Consider the following 23,756-nt stretch of genomic DNA (forward strand, 5'->3'; position numbering starts at 1 on the left):
TGGAACTAGTCATCAAGAAGGGAGAAAGATCTTGAAGCAGCTATGTTAATGCCAATTTAAAATAAAATACAGACAATTTCCACCAGATATGCCTTGACCTGCAGGTTCCCCCAAGGGAAGCACACTGAAGGTACTAAGAAAATACTGGCTGAGCCACGCGGGGCAACACAGGCCCGTGGTATCTTTGACTCATTCAGAATCACAATAGTGTCTTCTAAACTAATTGCAAGAAGCACATGTACTACTTTTAGTTACCAAGTGGATTTAAATGCAACTAGTATGTGCTCAGCTGGCCAGATGTGGGCCATTTTGGAGACCTGACAATTCCTTGGGGGTTTGGAACGGAACTAGGTTATATCTTTATGAAGGTAAAAGCAATTACAAATTCTTTCTTTAGAATTTGCTTGGGAAGCAAAGGAAAGCAGCTATTCACCCAGTTTGACTTCAACTGGCAAAATTAGTTACCCAGGTGGAAAGGAGATGTCTATAATGCGAAGAGAAATGAGGTATGTTCCCCTATTTCTTGCTTCATAATCTTCCCCAAAGATGTGTGCCTACCATTGCAGCAGTAGACCAAACTTATAATTTGTATAAAGGCTTAGAGGACCTTATTATAGTCACCTCTTGTTAACATAAAAATTAATGTGCTGAGTAACATCTGTTTTTTATTGATTTAATCAATACATTGAGAATTTAGCAGCAAGTTAATGGCAAGCAGTTACAAAATCTCCTATCTTTCTATGTTTAAAATAAGTTGTCTTAAACAATCTATAGCAACCTAAAATCTCACAAACACATGTGAATGAACCACTTCTGCTGTAATACCTATGGCAAGTTTATTAGTAATTTTCTAACAAAGTCTTCTAGTACAAAGTGCACGTATCATTTGGAATTTCCATTACGATATTTGGCCTCTTGTTTTCCCCTATAAATAGCTGTGCCTAAACATAAGAATTTGAAGTAAAAATGAGCAAGTGTGCCCACGGCCTTGAATTGTGGGTATCTGCCCCCCTAAAAACCTTCGTGTACATCTTGAGTTGATTTTCCCTGCAGCCCACAGCCAAGCCTACTGGTGGCTGTCCTTTAATGCCACGTACAGCTTATGCTGCTTTGGAGATAACTAGCTTCAATTTTAAGCTGGTACAAACACATGGCGGGGCTCTGCGGAGCTAAAAGGCTACAAGCTCAGCATAGGGCTGTCCTCTTCCCCTCCTACCCCCTCATCAAAGTGCTAACAACAGCAGCTTTGTTTTTGTACCATCCAGTACTGGAGGGAACCTTAGAGTTTCTTCTTGGTTCTGGACAGGGCCCTGGATTTAGCAGGATACTTGGTTGCTGTTCCTTGGCTTGGAGTCACAGGGGTCTTCTCCATTTCCCCCTTGATTTCAGCTGGAAGGAGTTTGTTAGATGTGAAACTTGAACTGCACGTGTCATAGCTGTCCTTACTGGTCGCAGGAAATTGCTTTTCATAAGCAGTAGACTGCAAATAAAAGGTCTTGATTAATTTTCAGACACAAAGCAATGCACATCAATTCAAAGATGCAAGGAACTATAAAGCTGTCCAGGATTTGCAAGCGGGAGCACTCTCTAGATACACAGGGTACAAACTAGTCATATTGTAACATTATCATTAAATGCCAAAAGATCCTTTTGCACCTTTAAGAAAACTGAATTGGCCGGGCGCGGTGGCTCAAGCCTGTAATCCCAGCACTTTGGGAGGCCGAGACGGGCGGATCACGAGGTCAGGAGATCGAGACCATCCTGGCTAACACGGTGAAACCCCGTCTCTACTAAAAATACAAAAAAATAGCCGGGCGAGGTGGCGGGCGCCTGTAGTCCCAGCTACTCCGGAGGCTGAGGCAGGAGAATGGCATAAACCCGGGAGGCGGAGCTTGCAGTGAGCTGAGATCCGGCCACTGCACTCCAGCCCGGGTGACAGAGCAAGACTCCGTCTCAAAAAAAAAAAAAAAAAAAAAAAAAAAAAAAGAAAACTGAATTGTTCAGTGTTTGGTGTGGAGCAAACTCTACAGGCTCAATTTGGAAACCTCTGCTATCCAAAATGTAAGTAAATGACTGGTAACATTTGTGCAGGGAAGTCCACTTAGACATAATTGTACTCACTTCATCTTTACAGATTTCTACACAAGCTCTGACATTTGTATGGATACCCTGACAAGTACAACGTAATTATTCTTTCTAACCTGGGTATAAAGTGCTACATAAGGCCCACACTCACATCCCCACTATCTTCCCGCATTAATTCCAGAGACTGGTTTCTAATCCCAGTCACACCACTATGGACCTCTTTGAGCCTCTCTGTTCCTTGCCCTTAAGTGGAGGCAAATAATATTTGCACATTTGCCACAAGAGGTTACCATGAGAATGAAGAGAAAGTGTGGCCATGAAAGTATTATGTGAGCTTTAGAGTAGAAAACAAGCAGATGGGGTTTTAAGAGGCAGTTGTATTTTCTCAGGTTGCCTCAATCCACAGTAAAGGAAGAAGTGGTCTTGAATCCTGCTGTCACGAGGGAAGCAGGGTCCATTTTGACCTTAGGCCCATTTTTAAAGTGATCACTTTTAATTAAGTGAAGCTGGAGCATAGAGTTCTAAAAGAGTAGAGATTGTCTCAGGAGACCCACAAAGCAACACAGGGGCCAAGCCACTGAGGTAGAGAGAGGGAAGCTCTGGTTTACACAGGATGATTGAGAAAAGAGCTCACAAGTTTAATACTCTGGTTACCTGAAAGTCACAGCACACTTGGGTTAAAAATCAGGTTAACAATTTTCAAAGAGTGTGATAAGATGGTGTGTAACACAAAATAAATGCAGTGTTTCCTGGATCATTCAGGTTCTTGTGATGTAATGACGTTTTATATCCAATAGTAGCACTTAATATATGTTTGCCTAGTGAATCCATGACTTCCCAGGGCTGCAGTAAAAGTCTGGGTCCTGTAAGACTTTTGGCATCTATATTTCAAGAAAGAAAATCTACCTGATGTTTGCTTACCGAAGAAAGCCCTTAAAGTGTGCCTCTTCAGAACATCACTTGTGTCTGATTTTATAACCAGCATATGCTAATTCTTGAGCAGGTAATACTTAAAAATCATTTTGTACCTTAAAATTTTAATTTGTACAAAATTTGAAATGTAAAAAGGTCACTTTCTTTAGTTCTTTTCTCCCCCAAGAAAACCTCTGGGTTGCTTCTGTGTATTCTTTTAAGAGGTAGAAAATATTTAAAATTCTTTAGTATTCCTGCACATAGGTTGTATTTTTATCGAAAACTCCTTATGTTCAGTGATAAGGTGAGGATACAACACCCCTGATGTCAGAGCATCTGGCTGAGAACAAGTTGCTTTGTTTAGTACAGTGCTGGTCTCTAAAAGATATACACCCTATCTTGAAAATTTCAATTCATAAAATTTAATTACCTTTACATACAAACCCTATTAAAAGGTGAATCTAAGTGTAACTTTCTCTCTTTTGACATTTCTACTTGGATTTTGAGTTATCATCCAAGTTGTTGAGGAAGTAGTTTTCAACATGTCCACTACAACTAACATTCTATCGGGTAGGAATAAAGATTCATTTTCCTTTAATGTACTTATATTCATATTTGGCTTAATGGTTCCATTCTTCTTCACTGCTCCATTTGTTAATGTAGTTGAGTCATTACAGTAGTTTCAGGAGTTGCAGTCACCAGGAAGAAATACTCAGAAACAGTCTCTGTGAACAGAATTATTGATGAGAATTTTTTTCTTTTCCCAAAACTCTATAGATGCTGGTATTTTCTTCTTGGATATAATATCTTAAGATCATTATTAAAGTCTTCTGGCAAAGTGGAAGGAAAAAGAAAACTAAACAATGTTTAGTTGCTTTGGTGTAGAAATATGATATTTCTGTTTCATTTTGTAGTAAGATAAGAAAATGATTTTCCTCAGCCACATTGATTTTTTTGTAAATTTAGTTATTTATTTCTTAAACAGATAGTACATCCCTATGATTTAATATTCACAATGTTCAAAATCTCCTCCTTACCCCGTAGTTAACTGAGCTCTGCCCCCCAAAGACAACCAATACTGTCAATTTATAGTGTACACTTTCAGAGAGATTTTATGCATCTTCAAGCAAATATTAGGTGGAACCAAATGGATGTGGTTGTCATTCCACTGTCATTTCCATTGGCTGCAGGTCGAAAACAGTCTAATAATGGCAATTTCCTATGGTTCAATCTAATTCATTGATATGGTTTGGCTGTGTCCCCACCCAAGTCTTATCTTGAATTGTAGCTCCCATAATCTTGTGTTGTGGGAGGGACCCAGTGGGAGGTAATTGAATCACAGGGGCAGGTTTTTCCTGTGCTGGTCTCATGATAGTGAATAAGCCTCACGAGATCTGATGGTTTTATAAAGGGCAGTTCCCCTGCACACATTTTCTTGCCTGCTGCCACCTAAAGCGTATCTTTGCTCCCCCTTTGCCTTCCACCACGATTGTGAGGCCTCCCCAGCCAGGTGGAACTGTGAGTCCATTAAACTTCTTTTTCTTTATAAATTATCCAGTATGTCTTTATTAGCAGTATGAAAACAGACAAATACACTCATCTATTGACATGCTTTCTTCCCGCCTTTCATACAAATAGTAGCCAACTATAAACACTCTTACACCTTGACTTTTTTCAACTAATGATTATCTTGAAGATCGTTCCATGTCAATTCATAGAAAGAAAAAGTCCTCATTCTTTTTTTTGGCTATGCAATAGTCTCTTGTTTAGAAGTACCATAATTTATTTAACCACTCCCTTTACAATGAACACTCAGGTTTGTTTCCAATATTTTGCAAGCACATTTTGCACATGACATTTTGCACATTCGTAAGTTTTTCCACAGAATATATATTTTAGAAGAGAAATTCTTCAGATAAATGGTATACGGATTTGTAATTTTGAAAGATATCATCATGTTGCCTTCCACCGCAGTTGTACTGATGTATAATCTTACCAGTAGCATATAAGAGTGCCTGTTTTCTTATTTGTCAATTTGGTTTTAATACATGTTAAAACTAATACAGTCATCCATATTTTAATTGAGCTCCAAAATCAGCTTAATGCTGGCTGCACTGAAACAAATCACAGTATTTGCTCCTTCACTCCCTGGTGACATCAATTCAAATCTACTTGCCTTTATGCAAATATATATATATATTTTTTTGAGATGGAGTTTTGCTCTTGTCGCCCAAGCTGGAGGGCAATGATGCAATCTCGGCTCACTGCAACCTCCGCCTCCCGGGTTCAAGTGATTCTCCTACCTCAGTCTCCCAATAGCTGGGATCACAGGCACGCGCCACCATGCCCAGCTAATTTTGTATTTTAGTAGAGGCAGGGTTTCACTATGTTGGCCAGGATGATCTCAATATGCAAATGTTTATGCTTCTGTGTATATGGGTTTGTCTTATAAAATACTGTATGTGTATGTGTGCCTTACCATTTCTCTTTACTAAATTCCAGTTGCATGAAGTTTAGGATGCCATTGTTTAGGAAGCAGTATCCTAATAGTTTTCTAAAAGAGTCTGAGGCTCCCCTCAAATATCCTTCATTGAAACCATTCCTCTGATGCTAACAGAACATGAATGCAGAATGGCCACCATGGTGACCTCCAGGCCAGGCCATAGTTTTCTTCACAAAGAGCCAAGCCTCTTAGTTCCTGGAGTGGGCAAGGCAAATTCCAGCTTCCAAGCTTTATCTAGAAACATGAACAAATCTTAATTTTCAGTAATTTATTTTGTTGGGTTATAGGTTATCTAAGTTTTGCATTTCTCCTTTTCTTCTCTCATAGCTGGTGGGATTCCTCAGGGATCTATGCTGTCACTGATGCAATTTTATAGTTTTGTAAGTAATAGAACAGAGAAATGAAAATGAAATTGCCAAGGCTGTAAGATCTTCCAGGTCAGGAAAAGCAAATAGAAGATGATGAGCTCCCATAAGATTGTACAAAGGGGAGAAAGATAACAGAGGAATTTCAATACTTAGTTCTTAGGCGAAAGATTCTAAATGATCATTATGAGACTGTTGGGCATATATTTACCAATCCAAGAGAAGACCTAAAAGTCACCATAGGCTGTTCTTTGAAGATACTGGTCTAATGTACCATGGCACACTGGTCAGAAAACCTAGCTATCATCAGAAAGCATTTTAGAAATCAAAGAAAAAAATTTCTATCCTTATATAAAATCATGATGAATTCGTACCTGAAACACTGCAACCAGCTTGAACAGGTACAAAGGGACCAGAGAATGTTTACAGACAGGCTACTAATATGATTAAGGAATGAAGGTTTCTTTTAAGAGTGCTCTTCAATCTAAAAGATAAAGAATAAGAGGCTATATATAATCAAAATCTATAAAATGAAGGATGAGGCATATTTCAGCACTGTGGAGGTGGACCGCATCTCTGAGTGCTGCAGTCAGTCAGGACGGTTACATGAAGGGCTGCCTCAAGCAGCATTTCAATTGTTCTTCATCTCTGGCAAATTCTTACCATTTGGGACAGTTGAAGAACAGTCAGTTCTATTCGAGGCAGAGTGATGGAAAAGATGACCTTACAAGCTTTCCTCTAGTTTCACCTTTTGTAATTCAGTACCCTTGGCCTAATTTCTCTAGCTCATATTATTAATCTTGAAAAGGGGCTCCATGTGTGCAAGGGGAGATATGTAACAAGAAAATTGGACTAACTATACATATTTCATTATTCACTGGCATGGCTTTAACCTGATGAACTTGTCTGGTGATAATGGATGCAAAACCTGTAAGCTCTAGGCATATCCCTGCCAGTTAATACTAGTGCATGATTACTAGAAACTGTTAGCATTTCTCTGAATTTTGAGTAAAATACATGCTATTTAAGTAAAGTGGTTTATCACCATAGCAACAATTTCTAGAGTCACACATTCAAATTACAGGCCTGCACAAGGTCCAAATGACAAAATTCTGATACAAGTTTTCTGCTATAGTTTTGTGTGTAATGGCTACTGACCTTCTCTCACATCCCTATGGTTTTCAGAAGAAGGAAAGGAAAGAAAAGCTAAGGGAGAAGAAAATTGACTTCCAAATATATAGACTTCTAAGGTTACTTGCATAAAGATCTGGGTCTTGTGTGGAGTCAACAGAAATGAAATCTAACTTGCAAATTACAAAAAAAAAATATGTTTATTTTCTTTGTAACTGAGGTATAATCTATATACAGTAGAATAACATATCTGAAGTGTACAGTTTGATGAGTCTTGACAAACACATAGGCCTGTATAACCAACACCACAATCAAGAAATAGAACAATTACCAAGAAAGTTCTCTCTTGCCACAACCCAGTCAACCTTCTCCTGGGAGCCACAACTATTCTGCTTCTTTCAACATAAATTAGTTTTGCCTTTTCTAAACTTCATATACATGAAAAGAATGCATTATGTACTCTTGTATCTGAGTTCTTCTGCTTAACAGTTCTAATTGAATTTTATTCAGATATTTGTATATTCTCATGCCATTGAAAGGTAGGTTTTGAGATTCATCCATGTAATAGTAACTCATTTCTTTTTTCTTGCCAAGTAGTACTCCATTGTATGGATATACCACAATTTGTTTACTCATTCTTCTGTTAATGGATATTTTGGTTGTTTCCAGTTTGGGGCAGCTTATATACAGAGCTGCTACAAACATACACTACAAATCTTTTGTGAACTTGGGATTGCTGGATAAATGGTAAGTGAATGCTTAACCTTAAAAGTAAATGCCAGCCGGGCATAGTGGCTCATGCCTATAATCCCAGCACTTTGGGAGGGCAAGGTGGGCGGGTCACAAGGTCAGGAGATCAAGACCGTCCTGACTAACATGGTGAAACTCCTTCTTTACTAAAATACAAAAAATTAGCCGGGTGTGGTGGCACGCCTATAGTCCCAGCTACTCAGGAGGTTGAGGCAGGAGAACTGCTTGAACCCAGGAGGTGGAGGTTGCAGTGAGCCGAGATTGCGCCACTGCACTCCAGCCTGGGCGACAGAGCAAGACTCCATCACACACACACACACACAAAGTAAATGCCAAACTATATTCTGAAAGAATAGTACCATTCTGCATTCCCACCAGCAAGGTGGGGAAATTCCAGTTGTTCCATATCCTTGCCAATATCTGGACTTGTTAGTTTTAAATTTTGGCCATTCTAGAAAGTATGTAGTGATAGCCTGCGGTGGTCTTAATTTCCATTTTCCTGATGACTAATGATGTTTAGCATCTTTTCATATGCTTATTTACTACTTGTATATCTTCCTATGTGAAGTGTCTGTTCAAGTCTACTGACTATTTTAAAACATGAATTGCTTTATTGCGTATAGGAGTTGTTTATATATTCTGCATACAAGTCCTCTCTCATATATATTTATTGCAAATATTTTCTCCCTGTCTGTGGCTTGCTTATTTTTTAACACGCTTTTGATGAGCAAATGTGTTTTATTTTAGGAACCATTTTACCAGTTTTAAAAGTGCTTTCTGTGTCTATGTTCTAAGAATCTTTGACTATCTGCTGGATGGAAGATAGTCCCTTATGTTTTATCCTAGAAGCTTTATAGTTTTGCTTTTAGTTTTAGTTCTACCCTTCTCAAACTAATTTTGTGTACAGTTTTAGCTGGGGGGTCAAATTTCATTTTCCTCACATATATCTACTATTGTTCTAGCATTATTTATTAAAAGACTGTCATTTACCCCTTCGAATTGCTTTGAAATCTGTCAAAATCAACTGACTGTATAAACATGGGTCTATTTCTAGACTCCCAATTTTGTTCTATCCTTACATCAACACCACATTGCATTAATTACTGTATCTATGTAGTAAATGTTGAAATCAAGTCATGTAAGTCTTGCAACTTTGTTCTTTTAGGTTATTTTGTCTGTTTCAGGTTTTATGTATCTCCAAATAAATTTTAGAATCATCTCGTCAATTTATAACAAAAAAGCAAGTGTTCCAGATTTCAACTGGGATTGGTTTAAATGTGTAAGTTAATTTGGGGAGAACTGACATCTTAATAGTACCAAATATTCTAAACCATAAACATGGTATATCTCTCCATCTATTTCAGTCTTTTCAAGTTTGCTCAACAACATTTCATGGTTTTGGTATAAATATTTTGCATATATTTTGTTAGATTTTCACTAAGTGTTTTATGTGTTGTGGCAATTAGTATTTTAAAATTTTATTTCCCAATTGTTCATTGCTAATATATAACAATTTTATATACAGATCTTGCATCCAGCAACCTCTTTAATTCACTTTTGTAGATTCCTTGGGATTTTCTATGTATATAAACATGTCATCTGCAAGTACAGACAGTTTTATTCTTCCTTTACAACATATATAATTTTATTTCTTTTAATTGCCTTGCTGCATCAGCTAGAACCTTTTGTACAATATTAAAGAAAACTAGTGAGAGAGAACATCCTTGCCTTTCCCCTAATTTTAGCATGAAAACACTCAATATTTTGCCATTAAGAATGATACTAATTGCTTGGATTTTTTTGTAAAATCTCTTATTATGTAAAAGAAGTTCCCTTTTATTCCTAGTCTGCTGAGGATTTTCTCATGTTTTAGTGTTGAATTTTATCAAATGCTTTTCCCAAAATCATTGAGATGATTATATAGCTTTTCCTTTATCTATATATAGTGAATTATGTTGGTTGATTTGTGGATGTTAATCCAAACCTGCACTCCTGGAATATACTGCAAACACTTAATTATGATATGCTATTCTTTTATATATTTCTAGATTCAGTTTGCTAATATTGTTTGAAATTTTATGACTATAATTTATGAGAGATATTGGCTAACAATTTTCTTGTAACATCCTTGTCATTTTAGGTACTGTTATTTTAAGGCAAACATGCCTTATAAATGAGTTGAGAAATATTCTCAAGAGTTTATGTGTAAGTTTTCTTATTTCTTCTTTAAATATTTAGAAAAATTAGACAGTGAAATCATTTGGGAATAAAGTTTTCTTTTTAGGAAAGTTCTTTATTACAGATATGATTTTAAAATAAATACAAAATAATTCAGATTTTCTATTTTGTGTAACTGTTTTGTACTTTTAAAAGAAATTTGACCATTTCATATAAACTTCTCAATGTATTGGCATTAAGTCATTAAGAGCCAGTAAGCCTGAAGACAGATCAACAGAAAGCATCCAATGTAAAGAATAGAAAAAAAGATTAAAAAATGGATAGTGCCTCAGGAATCTATAGAACGATATCAAACTGTCTAATATATGAGTAATCGGAGTCTCAGAAAAAAAAGGAAAAGATAATGACAAAACTTCTAAAATGTGGCTAAAGGTACAAATTTACAGATTCATGGAGCTCAGCAAACCCCAAGCAGGATAAATGTGAAGAAGAACATGCTTAGCAATAGCATTGTTAAACTGCTGAAAATCAAAGACAAAGAGATGACCTTGAAAGCATCCAGAGAAAAGTGACACAATACATATAAGCGAAGAACATTTCAAATTTCCACAGATACTTCATCAAAAAAAATGATCAAAAGTTAAGAAAAAAGGAGAGTATCAGAAATGATAACTATCTGGATAAATAAAAGAAAATTTTCCTCTTAATTTCTTGAAAGCATACATGACAATTTAAAGCAAAAATTATATCACCATTTTGTGGGGTTTATAATTATGTAGATGTAATACATGTAACACTTATAGCATAAAGGTAGGGTAAGAGATAAATGGGCCCAAATTAATACATTTGGAATTGAAGCAATACTTGTTATAACCCAACACAATGGGTTGGTTCTCCATAGAGAAAGGATATGCATAGCATAGCCAAACAGCTATAGGCCCTAAGGGGAGCTGAGCAAAAGTCAAGCTTGGGAAGAGAGGGAAGTGATTTAAAGGATTCACTAATACATCTTTGCAACAATGGGAATCTGGTTAAGCCTGTGGTAAAACCTAAGCCTTATACAAAGAGCTCTTGCGTGGGAGTAGAAGTAGGGACAAAATATTCCTTTAGAACAAAAGCCTTGTTTATGGGAGCCTATGAATCCAGGCCAGCAACTCGCATTGCAAGCAGCATTAGATCAAATAACAGGTCAAGATTAATGTTAGCACAATTAGTTATTTGTACCTGTATTAGTCTACTATTGCAGTAGTTATTCAACTATGTTTGAGAGGTCCCCACAATCACCCCCAGGTTCGACAAGTCACTGGGAGGACTCACAGGACTTAACACTTATATTTGTACTCATGGCTATGACTTATTACAGTGCAAGGATGCAAAGCCCAACCAGCAAAAGGAAAAGGCACTTCAGGCTAAATCCAAGAGAAACCATGAGCAAGCTTCCAAGTGTCTTCTCCCAGGGGAGTTGCAGAGGATGTGCTTAATTCCGCCTGCAATTAGTTGTGACAGCATGTGTGAAATTTTGCCAACTATGGAGGCCCATTGGAGACTCAGCACCCATGGTCACATAGGCAGCCTCTGCCTAGCATCTACCCAAATCCCAGATTCCCAGAAGGAAAGTAGGTATTCAGCATAAACCATATTGTTTGCACAAATAGTTTAGACAAAATTAGCTAAGTTCCCAGAAATAAGCCAAGGGTCAACCTTGCAAATAAATAGGTCTTTTGAAGGATAGCAGTTTAGACCACCTATGTTAACTCTTTTCTGCACAACCACACAACAAACAACTGCAAAAATCTCAGTATCTTGTAACAGCAAGTATTTATTTTTCTCAATTAATTGCAGAGTTTGGTTGTGCTAGGCTAAACTTCAGGTATTAGACTGAATTCAGATCTGTTCCACAAATCTCCACAATTCCAGAACCTGTGGCTTTCTGCAGGCATGCTCTTCTCATGGCAGGTGACAGAAATAGAAGAGAGCAAGCTAAATCATGCAAACACTTCTAAGGTTCTGCTTACATTACACCCTTTTAACATTCCATCAGCCAGAATAACAGCCAAAACCATTAGTAGGGTGAGAAAATAGCCTTCAACAGTTCTAGTAGAGAGAACTGCAAAGTCACACGGCAAAGAATATGCATGTACAAATTATTTATAGGAAAGGAATAATTAATTGGAAACAAGAATCCAATCTACCACAGGAAACTCTAGGAAACTCACCAAACTCAGAGAGCAAACTGAGGTTAGAAGCAGCACATTACCACTTTTGAAAATGAAATGTCTTGGTTTATTTACTAGTTTATTCCCACAGTTATACCCAAAGGAGCCTTGATACAACCAGGAAAACATATGCAATTTTAGTAATATTCTATATACATTTTCAGTAATAATGAAAGTATTAATGGCTAACATTAATAAGTACTTACCACGTGCCAAGAGTGTTACATGCATGATTTCATCTAGCCCTTAGTTGGTGAGATTATTATCCCTATTTTATAGATGAGAAAATGGAGGCCCAGAGGCTTGCTGAACACCATAAAGCTTCTAAGTGGTGAAGCCAGAATCTGAATCCAGGCAGCCTAGATCCGAAGTTGTACTTTTAACTATTATGATTTTTTCCAGGGCTGTGCTTGGGCACATATGCCATATTGCAATGCTTCAATACTGGGATGTGAAAGTATGCCACAATTGTGCAAGTACTGTCACATTTTCATATGATAGTCAGTTCTCATGGACTCAGAAAGTTAAAATGTAACTTTCAGGAAAAGAAAATTTCTATCCCACTCACTAAAATATCATGAAAACTTAAGTTTTTCCTCACAGAAACATTATCAACATACCAAAGTATTAAATTTCAATGTTATTTAAATGTCAACATTTCTTGTCTTTGAAAAAATGTTTTATGAACACATATCATTTCTCAAAATAATTTATCAAAGGTTCTAAACCACCATACCTTTCTACTTTCTAGCCTAGATAAAGCAACTGCTACATGTACTATCTCCTACAATACTGTAACAACTAGGTTTTCAGTCAAGGAAAATTATCACAAAAGAAAATAATGACAAAATCTATTTTCTTTTCTTTTCTTTTCTTTTTTTCTTTTTTTTTTTTTTGAGACGGAGTCTCATTCCGTTGCCCAGGCTGGAGTGCAGCGGCATGATCTCGGCTCACTGCAACCTCCACCTCCTGGGTTCAAGCGATTCTCCTGCCTCAGCCTCCCGAGTAGTTGGGATTATAAGTGAGTGCCACCATGCCCAGCTAATTTTTGTATTTTTAGTAGAGACAGGGTTTTGCCATGTTGTCCAGGCTGGTCTCAAACTACTGACCTTAGGTGATCCACCCATCTGGGCCTCCCAAAGTGCTGGGATTACAGGCGTGAGCCTGAAAATCTTCTATTTTCATTAAACAAATTCATTCAAGACTGTGTTAAACAATTTTACAATTAGGAGGTTTCTCCATTACAAAGCAATAATTCCATAATGCAAATATACTTGTATTGCATCTAGAGATTCCAGTCCCTTCCTCCATGGTTATGGGAAGGTACACTTTAATTATGGATATTCATTTCTCTCCAATTGTTTTCTGAGCTTATGAATAATGAAAGCATGATAGCATTTATCAGGAATCATTAAGGACCTAATGTTAAAAGGCACACTACTGCAATAAGCAGTGGTCTGCCAAGTGTCTCATCGGAAGATGAGCAAATGCTATTGCAGGAGTGAAAGTCGAGTCTATCCAGTAAAGCTGATAAAGACTTTGTCTTACGGAATTCAGAGGATTACCAACAGCACAAAACATTATCTAGATGTCCTCAGCATGTGAGAAACAAGATATACATGCGAGAACATTACTGTCCTCAGAATACCATAACCAAACAAAGGTGGAAATGAACAAAAGGACATTGCCAAGTGCCAACTATCTGAAAACAAATCTGAAACAAGTGTAGTGTGATATCTTAGTCCAAATATTAACAAAGAGGAGATGCAGACTGCATTTTCCCATAATGTCCAAGGCATTTGGAACCAAGGGACCATTATTTAGGGAAGGAGGAAGGTGCTGAGTTCAAGTGCTTTTGCTTTTGTTTTTGTTTTTAACACATCCTCACTTACTCTCTCTGCTAGTTTTCCAAGAGCTCTGACATTTTTTCGAAAGGTGTGATTATCCTGGCTTTTGAGAAATTCCCAAATCTAAGCATGGGAAAGTTCCTTAGAGGACATCAAGGGAGGACAAGCTCTACCCACCTTGCAAGAATTCCTGTTATGGCATTTATAACAAGTAGCCTTCCAGAGTCTGCTTGAATACTTCCAATGATGGGGAGGTGGAAGGTTTGTTATCCATGGCCCAGCCTTTTTCCATTGCTGATGAATTCTGACTACGGAAAAATTTTTCCTGTTGATGAAACCTACATTCCTAAAATATCAACCAATATTCCTACCATCTCTGTATTCTTGAAATTTCAACCCACTGGTATAGTTCTAGCACCCACAAACAATTCAAATTCCAATTCTTCTGTTCCCTAGTTGATTCACATAGTAAGTTTCATTAATTTGTGACTTGCAGGGGCGGCTGGAAGAGTGGGAGGGGAAAAGTGTGACACGGCAATGAAAAAGGGAATGGAAGACATTTGGTTCACAAGCATATTTTATGTTAGAGGCAGTGATAAATATAACTCAAGGCCACAAAACGTGTGTATAATCATACATATGTGAGTATATGTAGATGTACATATATATGTGCAAGAATATGTGAGTATACGTGTATACATGTACATGTGTAAGTAGGTATGTGCATATGTATGAATATGTGTATAAAATGCCAAGTCAGTCAACAAAAATCTTCAAACTATGTTCAATAAGAAATGCAAACATGGAATTTTATGATATTATTTTTAAGGAGAATATAAAATACACACAAGAGCTAAGCATCGCAAGAGTTGTTAACACACTAGAGAGGAAAAAGAATTCAATGAGCTTATGTCTACATTATGGTAAAAATATTATCATCTCAAAATACCTAAATCATTATGTTATGCTTATTATCTAAACATTTGCTATAAAGTAATGAAGTTCTCAACCACTAAATAAAAATCAATGAATAGATCATGCTACCATGTCCCTTTCTGTAAGTTACTAAGAGGATTCTTCGCAGGGAGGGGTATAGGCCAGCAATGCTGCACCTCCCTGAGTCTGGTCCAGGATTTACCCTGGCAGTCCCTCTCTGCACTCTGCCTAATTCTAGGCATCAAAGAATCAGAAACCAGCGACTCCTCACGAGAAGTCTGGCTACCCTGAGGTGAACACAGTCCCTGCTGGCAGGATGCTCAATTATTAAGTAATAGTTAAGATATGTTAATTAGATTTCAAGACAGGAAGGAGAACAAACACATACAGAGAAATTTTCTGCAAATGCAGAAACAAACAAGAAAGCAGGGAAGGGGAGCTTTGGGTAAACTTTGTCAGGATATCCAGCTAACAGACCACAATCTAGAACCAATCAAAATGTTATTCAATTCTATTCATTAAAAAGAATAAAACTGTATTCAGAACTAATAAGGTAAAATAATAAACCTATATAAAAGTTTTGTTACCATAAATTCAGACAAAAATAACTGAATAATGTAATAATGATAATTTTCTATGTAATACATAGACCCATTCCAAATTCTATAGTCTGGTAGAGTACAAAAATTATTAATTTTGATCCTTGGGCCAAATTTGGCATGCCATCTGTTTTGGGGGGAAAAATAGTTGAGTTGGAACATGGCCACATTCATTCATTTGTGGTCTATGGGTGTTTTCACACTACAATGTCAGAGATGAGTAGTTGTGACAGAGACTACTATGGCTCACAAAGCCTAAAATATTTACTATTTGTTCCCTTATAGAAAAAGTTTGCAGACACCTGCCCTACATAATCACCAACCTTAAAATAAACATGTAGGCCACATCACTAAATCGTGCTAGCCTTATAAAGCAGAAATAACTTTACTTGCTATATAATGCTTGGCCTTTGTTACAAACTAACAACAAAAAGACAGATTTGCAAAAAAATGTTCCAGGTGTGGTGAGGGTATTTTACACTTTGGAGAAATGCAGCAATGATTCTTCCTACCTGTTTTTCCTCCTCTTCATCTGAAGTGTAATTGTCATCACGGACATTTCCCCAGAGCTGGTAACTTTTCAACTTTTCTTCAGTGGATGGATTACTCTTCTCTTCTGTTGTGTTTTCCTCATCACTTTCTGGGTTATTTTTCCATTCTTTCATCATCTCTAATACATTGGTTGGTCTCACGGAAGAAAGTTTATTGCCCTAATATTGACAATCAATTTTTGGTGTTATAAACAGCTTAGATAATTGAGACGATACCTACATCATTTAGTCTCCCAAATTCAGTAACAGTCACATGGAAAAGATTATAATGCTGAATAAATATGAAAACTTCTGATGACCACTGGAGTACACTCCCTGTACTGACATGGCTCACACCCGTTGCATGATATCACTTGTAATATGTCCAAGTTAAGAGGGGAAATATTCAGGCTTGAAAGAACAATGCAGCATGCTTGTGCAAAGAACACTACACAGGGCAATTTCCTGGAAGCCAAATACCCCCTATAGTGCTGCTCTTAGAAAATTGAGAGGGAGGTTGAAAGAACTAAAGAAGTTGCCCAAAGGCCAGTGGGTCCAGTGCTAAGGAGAAGTCTATACAATATCCAAATATCTAGGCAAAAAAAAAAAAAAAAAATCTAAATTCAGTCAACTAGTCGAGCACTATGTCTAAGAATATAGATAGTTAATTCGAAATCCCTTACCTGTCTGGAAGATTTAAATATAATGTGGTCATTTGATTATAACTGACTTGGCACAGTGTTCTTATCCCAGCATATGGCGATACATACCAAAATTGACCATTTTATATTAACTGTATTTTCCCAAATAGAATACCCTACGTAATGTGCCAAGAAATACATGAATGCAAGCTCAAATAGCTCCTGCTTGATTAGGTGTGTCTTAAATATTTTTATTCTTATCTCATACTGTTAGAAAAAATTTAGACCAAAAAAATGGATCACATTTAGATTAAAATGAGAAGTTCAGGTGTGGGCACAGCTTTGAAGTGATTCTAAATTACTCTGGTATGTGGATGAATTGAAATGTTTAGCATCAGTGACAAAGAAAACTATGAGACAGGGTATTTTAAGGGTACCCATCTGAATACACTGCTGAGGACTTGTTGAGTTTAATGTATTTGTGGCTAAAGACATAGACAAACACTAAATGTGGAATGCTAATAACTAAATGAGGATCACTATGCAATTAATTCTCTGTGGTTCTTCTCTGTTCCCTTGTTTTAAGAAGCTCAGTACTCCTACCATGTTCATAGCATCCCATTACATCTCACACTGGTTTGGCACTTGTTCCTCCCTTACCTACTTACTCCTAGAATGCCCTTGCCATTTCTTCCTGCCAGTCCATAGCAAGAGCCTACATTTCCTTGAAGGTTCAATTTAAGATTCATTTCTGTCAGGTATCCCAGAACTCCCAATTATGTAGTCAACTCAAGTGAAAACAGACAGTGGCTCAGCGACACTAACCATTAAAGAGCTGAAATCATGTAGAATGGTAGATAGTCTCCAGAGCACTCATCTGAAGGGGTTCTGCTCTCCAGAGCTCTGCTTGGTCCCTGTGATCCATCTCTCCTCTCTTACAACTTCTTGGCCTCATCCTGACCTCTAACTTAATTTTCATAAAATCAGTGACCAGACTCCTAGAATGCAAGTACATACAACTTTGCCTCAACTTGATTCTTTCACTAGCAGAAACTGACAATTTGACACATCTAAGTCTGCAATCCCAGTCCCCGGTTGCTCCTCCCTGAAAAGCCCTCCCCAGGTTAAGTCTTTGGAAACTGTGGTAGTGACTAAGGCTACTTGCCCAACATTTCTTCCTTCTAGGCTCATGGTAGAATTTCACTTCTCTATCCTCTTTGGGACGTGACCATGTGCCTTATTTTGGCCAGTGATTCATGATTGGAAACTGTATGTATCACATCTGGGTGAAAACTTAAAGAGATAGTATGCAATTAATCATGTTTCCAATTCCTGAACTGGTAATTACAGAAGCATAGAGATGGAGTCTCCCTCAGCTTGGGTTCCTGAGTAAGGACAGAGTGAAACAGAACCTCCTCCTCTCCCCCGAGTCAATTGGCCATGGAAGGTACTAACAGCACTGAGATTTGGATGTCATTTGTTATCACAGCATAATCTAGCTTACCTCGATGTAGATACCAAAGCAAACATTTACATTCTGTAAATCACCTCTAAGAAGCCTTAAAAAGAGTGACTTCATTGCAAAATCGTCATGTCCAACAAAATCATAATTACTACAGAACTCGTATGCAACCAATATGATGTGACAGCTCATTTATTTAGGCAGTTCTTGCTCTGCACAGTCCTGATATGCCTGAATTTCAGTTATAATTTACTTAAACAGCATTAGTCCCCCAAGAGCAGAGTTTAAATTTCAGTCAATGTGGTATATGAACTATAACTCCATAAAGTTCAAACTGCACTGCTAGTTCTTCAGTCCACAAAGCAAACAAACACATATCATGATCAGTGACCAATTTTGTCATTTCTCTCAAAGGCTATTGGTGATTAGACATTGGGCATCTGCTATTCAGTCCACACACAGCAAAGTGTGTAGTTGTGTTGCTTCCTTTTCTCCCAGGGAATTAGCCAACAAAGATGAAAGTGCAGCAAAGAAAATAAAAGTGATAATGCTGAAAGTGAAAACTGAATAAAATATGAATGGAGTAATAGAAGAAATCGCTGACTGGGAATGCTGACACTACCACCGTTCGACAGAGTATTTGTCAAGGCACAAAAAAGATGCTCCCTCTGTCTTATAAGTTATGTGGTAAGAAGAAGGTAAGTACTATTTAAATGAATCTTAAGTATTTTATTTAAAAAGACACTTTAATTCTCAATATTTCTAACATTCTAAATTACAGTGTACTAAATGAACATCAGCTTTACTTTAGTCTCATTTCCCTCTATATTTATAAATAACAGAGAGGTACTAATATTTTGACAAAAATGTAAAGGGCATGAAACAATCATAACTTTTCACATTGATTATTGAGATCATTTTTTTCACAGTTTCAACCTGCTCTGCCATTTTACTGTCCTACACTACTGTACAAAGCAAGGATTGCCTATATTATTTTGAATCTGCATCTCTGGCAATCTTTCAAATGCCTGGTTCACATACACATACACCCAAGAGCTTGGTAGCTGATATTCTACATGTCTAAAGGAGACTGTCTTCGTACTTAAATAAATGACCCTATTTCTCATTTTATAGAGACTGTGGAGAAAAGCAAAGGATCTAGAATAAGAGTGTTATCCTATTTCCTATGTGGAAATTTTTAACTCTTTGCCTCCTATACTCACTTGCAATATCAAGCCTGGACTAGGTGGTATAGAGTCCAGGCTTTCCCTGTTGTCTAGAGTCCATCTGACAACTTACTGTACCACCTACTTCTTGCTTGCTAGCAGTTGAAGGATAAATTGTATCAGATACTTGGACTAACCAATAATAAGTGGTCCACAACAATGTATCATGAGCCTTCTAGTTCAACAGAAATTACAAATGAAGCAACCAAACAAAACTGGGGTAGAACTGTTAGGGCAGACACTGTAGATGTATATGTCACCTCACCATCAGAACACTAACCTCTGAACTCCTTTTACTGGCTGTATCTAGGTGATCAAATACTGAACTCATCAATTACAAAATAACAAATGACAAGAAAGCAGTAGCAATAGTTTGATCATCTGAAGCTATCACGGGTAGAGATTCAGCCTTTTGGATAAATTTCCACTTGCTTAACCAACAGATAGTTGAGACTATTCATTTAATATTGAACAACTAGAAAAATGAAACTCAGGGAAGAGAAGAACTGCTTGAATACTAAGATTTGAATTTAATCCTTTAGTAGACAGGCCCATAATGGAGACCCAATCACATTTCCTCATCTAAAAAATACTGCCTTTTAAGGGATAGTGCCTATCAGTGCTTTGTAAACAGTAAGTACTTAATAAGTACTTTAAAATAAACAAATGAATGACATGTATGAGCTGGGGTGAGATGGTATGAACCCAAATCAGCAAAGCTAAAAGAAACATTCTGGATCTTAAGCATGCAGTCACCATTCTCTGTTTTTGCAAGGAGCTACAATAGTTTATTTTGTAATGTTCCTAGGAGTAAATTTTTTCAATAGAAAAATGGAACACTTTATTTAAAACATATAAAAGAATGGCCAACTTCACAAAATAAAATCCAAGTCAAAACAATGTGGTGCCAATTTTCACCTAATAGACAAAAATTTAAGTTTGATATTCCCTGTGTGTGTGAGGGTGTGGGGGAACAAGCACTCTCACTTACTTGCTTTTTATGAGAAGGTAAATTAGCAATAATTGATCAAAATGTAAAATGCACATTCTCTCTGGCCAGTAATTCCACTGCTAAAAATGTATCTTATATAAAGTGGCACAGTATGCAAACACATATTTACAAGAACATCTGTTGTACTACTGATGTAATAGAAAAGATCCAAAACAATTTAAATATTCACAGGGACTATTTACAAAATAATTTATAGTTTGGAATACAATGTTGGTTTTAATTTTTTTTTAAATTTTAACTATTTTAGGTTCATGGGTACGTGAGCAGGTTTCTTATGTAGGCAAACTCATGTCACTGGGGTTTGTTGTACAGATTACTTTGTCACCTACTTACTAAGCCTACTATCCAACAGTTATTTTTTTCCAGTCCTCTCCCTCCTCCCACCCTCAAGTAGTCCCAGTGTCTGTTGTTCCCTTCTTTGTATCCATGAGTTCTCATCATTTAGCTCCCACTTGTAAGTGAGAACATGTGCTATTTGGTTTTCTGTTCCCACATTAGTTTGTTGAAGATAACAGCCTCTAGTTCCAGCCATGTTCCCACAAAAGACATGATCTTATTCTTTTTTATGGCTGCATAGAATTCCATGGTGTATATGTACCACATTTTCTTTATCCAATCTGTCATTTATAGGCATTTAGACTGATTCCATGTCTATGATACTGTGAATAGCACTGCAATGAACATTCATGTGCATACGTGTTTACGGAAGACTGATTTATATTCCTCTGGGTATATACCCAGTAATGGGATCGCTGAGATAAATGGTAGTCCTGTTTTTAGCTCTTTGAGGAATCGCCACACTGCTTCCCACAATGGTTGAACAATTAATAATTTACACTCCACCAAGAGTGTATAAGTGTTCCCTTTTCTCCACAACCTCACCAGCATTTGTTATTTTTTTACTTTTTGGTAATAGCCATTCTGACTGGTGTGAGCTGGTATCTCATTGTGGTCTTGATTTGAATTTCTCTAATCATCAGTGATATTGAACTTTTTTCATATGCTTGTTGACTGCGTATATGCCCAATCTTGAAAAGCGTCTGTTCATGTCCTTTGCCCACTTTTTAATGAGGTTGTTTTTTTCTTGTGAATTTAAGTTCCTTTTAGGCGCTGGATATTAGACCTTTGTCAGAGGCATCGTTTGCAAATATTTTCTCCCATTCTGTGGGCTGTTTTCTCTGTTGATAGTTTCTTGTACTATACAGAAGCTCTTTAGTTTAATTAAATCCCACTCGTCATTTGTTTGCTTTTGTTGTGATTGCTTTCAGCATCTTCCTCATGAAATCTTTGCTGGTACTTATGTCCAGGATGGTATTGCCTTGATTGTCTTCCAGGGTTTTTATAGTTTTGGGTTTTACATTTAAGTATTTAATCCACCTTGACCTCATTTTTGTACATGGTGTAAGAAAGGGGTCCAGTTACAATCTTCTGCATATGGCTAGCCAGTTATCCCAGCACCATTTATTGAATAGAAAGTCCTTTCCCATTGCTTGGTTTTGTCAGCTTTGTTGAAGTTCAGATGGTCACAGGTGTGAGGCCTTATTTCTGGGCTCTCTATTCTGTTCCATTGGTCTATGTGTCTGTTCTTGTACCCATACCATGTTGTTTTGGTTACTGTAGCCCTGTAGTATAGTTTGAAGTTGGGTAGCATGATGCCTCCAGCTTTGTTCTTTTTGCTTCGGATTGCTTTGGCTATTGGGGCTCTCTTTTGGTTCCATATGAACTTTAAAATAGATTTTTCTAGTTCTGCAAAGAATTTCATTGGTAATTTGATAGGAATAGTGTGAATCTGTAAATTGCTTTGGGCAGTATCGTCATTTTAATGATACTGTTTCTTCCAATCCATGAGCATGTAATGTTTTTCTATTTTTTTAAGAAAATCTTCCCTACATATTAAGTGAAAATAGTTGCATAATATGAACTCATTTGTGTAAAGCATCTAATAAAAATGTATAGAATGTTTTTTAAAGCATACGTAAAAGACTTAATGATGGTTATCTTTAGTGAGAGGGAATGAGAGAATGAGAGGAGAAAGCAAGTTATTTTTCCCATTTTGTTTACTCACTTAACCATGGATAATCTCAATTATTACCTTAATTTATTTTATTATTATTTTTTGTTGTTGTAGAGGAGTCTCACTATGTTGCCCAAGCTGGTGTTGAACTCCTGAATTCTAGTGATTCCTCTGCCTCAGCCTCCCAAAGTGCTGAGATTACAGGTGTGAGCCACTGTGCCCAACCTTGACTATATTACCTTTTACCTTTACATGACTAATAATCAATGTAAATTATAGTAAGAAAAGATATGATGTAAGTTTTAGATACCCAAAGAGGACTGAAAGCACCCAATAAAATCACCAAACTGTCCTGAAGTGTTTCAATGAGTCCAAGGGAGCAGAATATCAAGATAATAAGTAAAGCAGTCAACTGTGTACCACTTTCATGTTTTTCCTAACAAAATCACCTCAGTGATTTTTTTTTTTCCAGAAGTATAGTAACTATGTGGTAGATAAGGCTGTGGTATTAATATTCCTATTCTTCAGGAGAAAATGGTTTGAGAAATTAATGAATTTACCCTTATTCCAGAAGTGCATTTCCAACTGCCTGCCAAGAATTTCTAGTGAGAGGTATAGCTGAGCCTTCTACTTAGTGTATTCTAAACCACGCAACTACAAAACAAGAAAACTAGAAAACAAACAATAACTTGCATCCATACACCTAGTTTTCCTCCATCTTGTCTTCCTGCTTCCCATCACCTGAGGTGACTGCTATCCAAAATCTTGTGATTAACATTCCTTTGCTTTTCGTTTTATATATGTATTTTATCACAACCATGTGTATTCAAAAAGGAATATTGACTAGGTGAGGTGGTTCAAGCTAGTAATCCTAGCACTTTGGGAGGATGAGGCCAGAGGATCACTTGAGCTCAGGAGTTTGAGAACAGCCTGGGCAATATAGGGATACCCCTACTTTACAAAAATATTTTTTTTAATTAGCTGGACATGATGGTGCATGCCTGTAATCTCAGCTACTCAGGAGGCTAAGGCAGAAGTATCACTTGAGCCCAGGAGTTAGAGGCTGAAGTGGGCATGCCAGCCTGGGTAACAGGGCAAGGCCCTGTCTGGAAAAAAAAAAAAGTGGGGGGGAATATTTTTTGTTTTAGTTGTTTTAACTTGATAAAAAGGGTTTCATTCCTTGGGACTTACTTTTTTCCACTCAAAATTACATTGCTGAGACCACTTGGACATTGTTGAGAGGGAAACAAATGAATATTTACTCCTATATTACATCATATATTTTAAAAGTATTTTAAGAAAACATGCTTACATGTTTTTTAATTGTATAAACATATATTTTATATACA

General features: G+C 37.0%; 1 protein-coding gene across 4 annotated transcripts in view; it reads right to left on the reverse strand.

Moving 5' to 3' along the window:
• Nucleotides 1-645: 645 nt before the first annotated feature.
• STK33 (serine/threonine kinase 33) overlaps nt 646-23,756 on the reverse strand; it is an 89,549-nt gene continuing 66,438 nt past the window's right edge. The window contains exons 11-13 of one of the 4 annotated variants that reach the window (XM_017896384.1): nt 16,035-16,232; nt 14,165-14,291; nt 1,396-1,480 (exon numbers count right to left, since the gene is read on the reverse strand). In XM_017896384.1, coding sequence (XP_017751873.1) covers nt 14,190-14,291; nt 16,035-16,232 — 300 coding nt within the window. In that variant the 3' untranslated portion in view covers nt 1,396-1,480; nt 14,165-14,189. Of the gene's footprint in view, nt 1,481-14,164; nt 14,296-16,034; nt 16,233-23,756 lie in introns of those variants that run through there. The other 3 variants (XM_017896383.1, XM_017896385.1, XM_017896386.1) reach the window with 3 other exon arrangements.

This window comes from Rhinopithecus bieti, unplaced genomic scaffold (assembly GCF_001698545.2).
Source record: "Rhinopithecus bieti isolate Rb0 unplaced genomic scaffold, ASM169854v2 scaffold_28456, whole genome shotgun sequence".
NCBI classification, from domain to species: domain Eukaryota; kingdom Metazoa; phylum Chordata; class Mammalia; order Primates; family Cercopithecidae; genus Rhinopithecus; species Rhinopithecus bieti.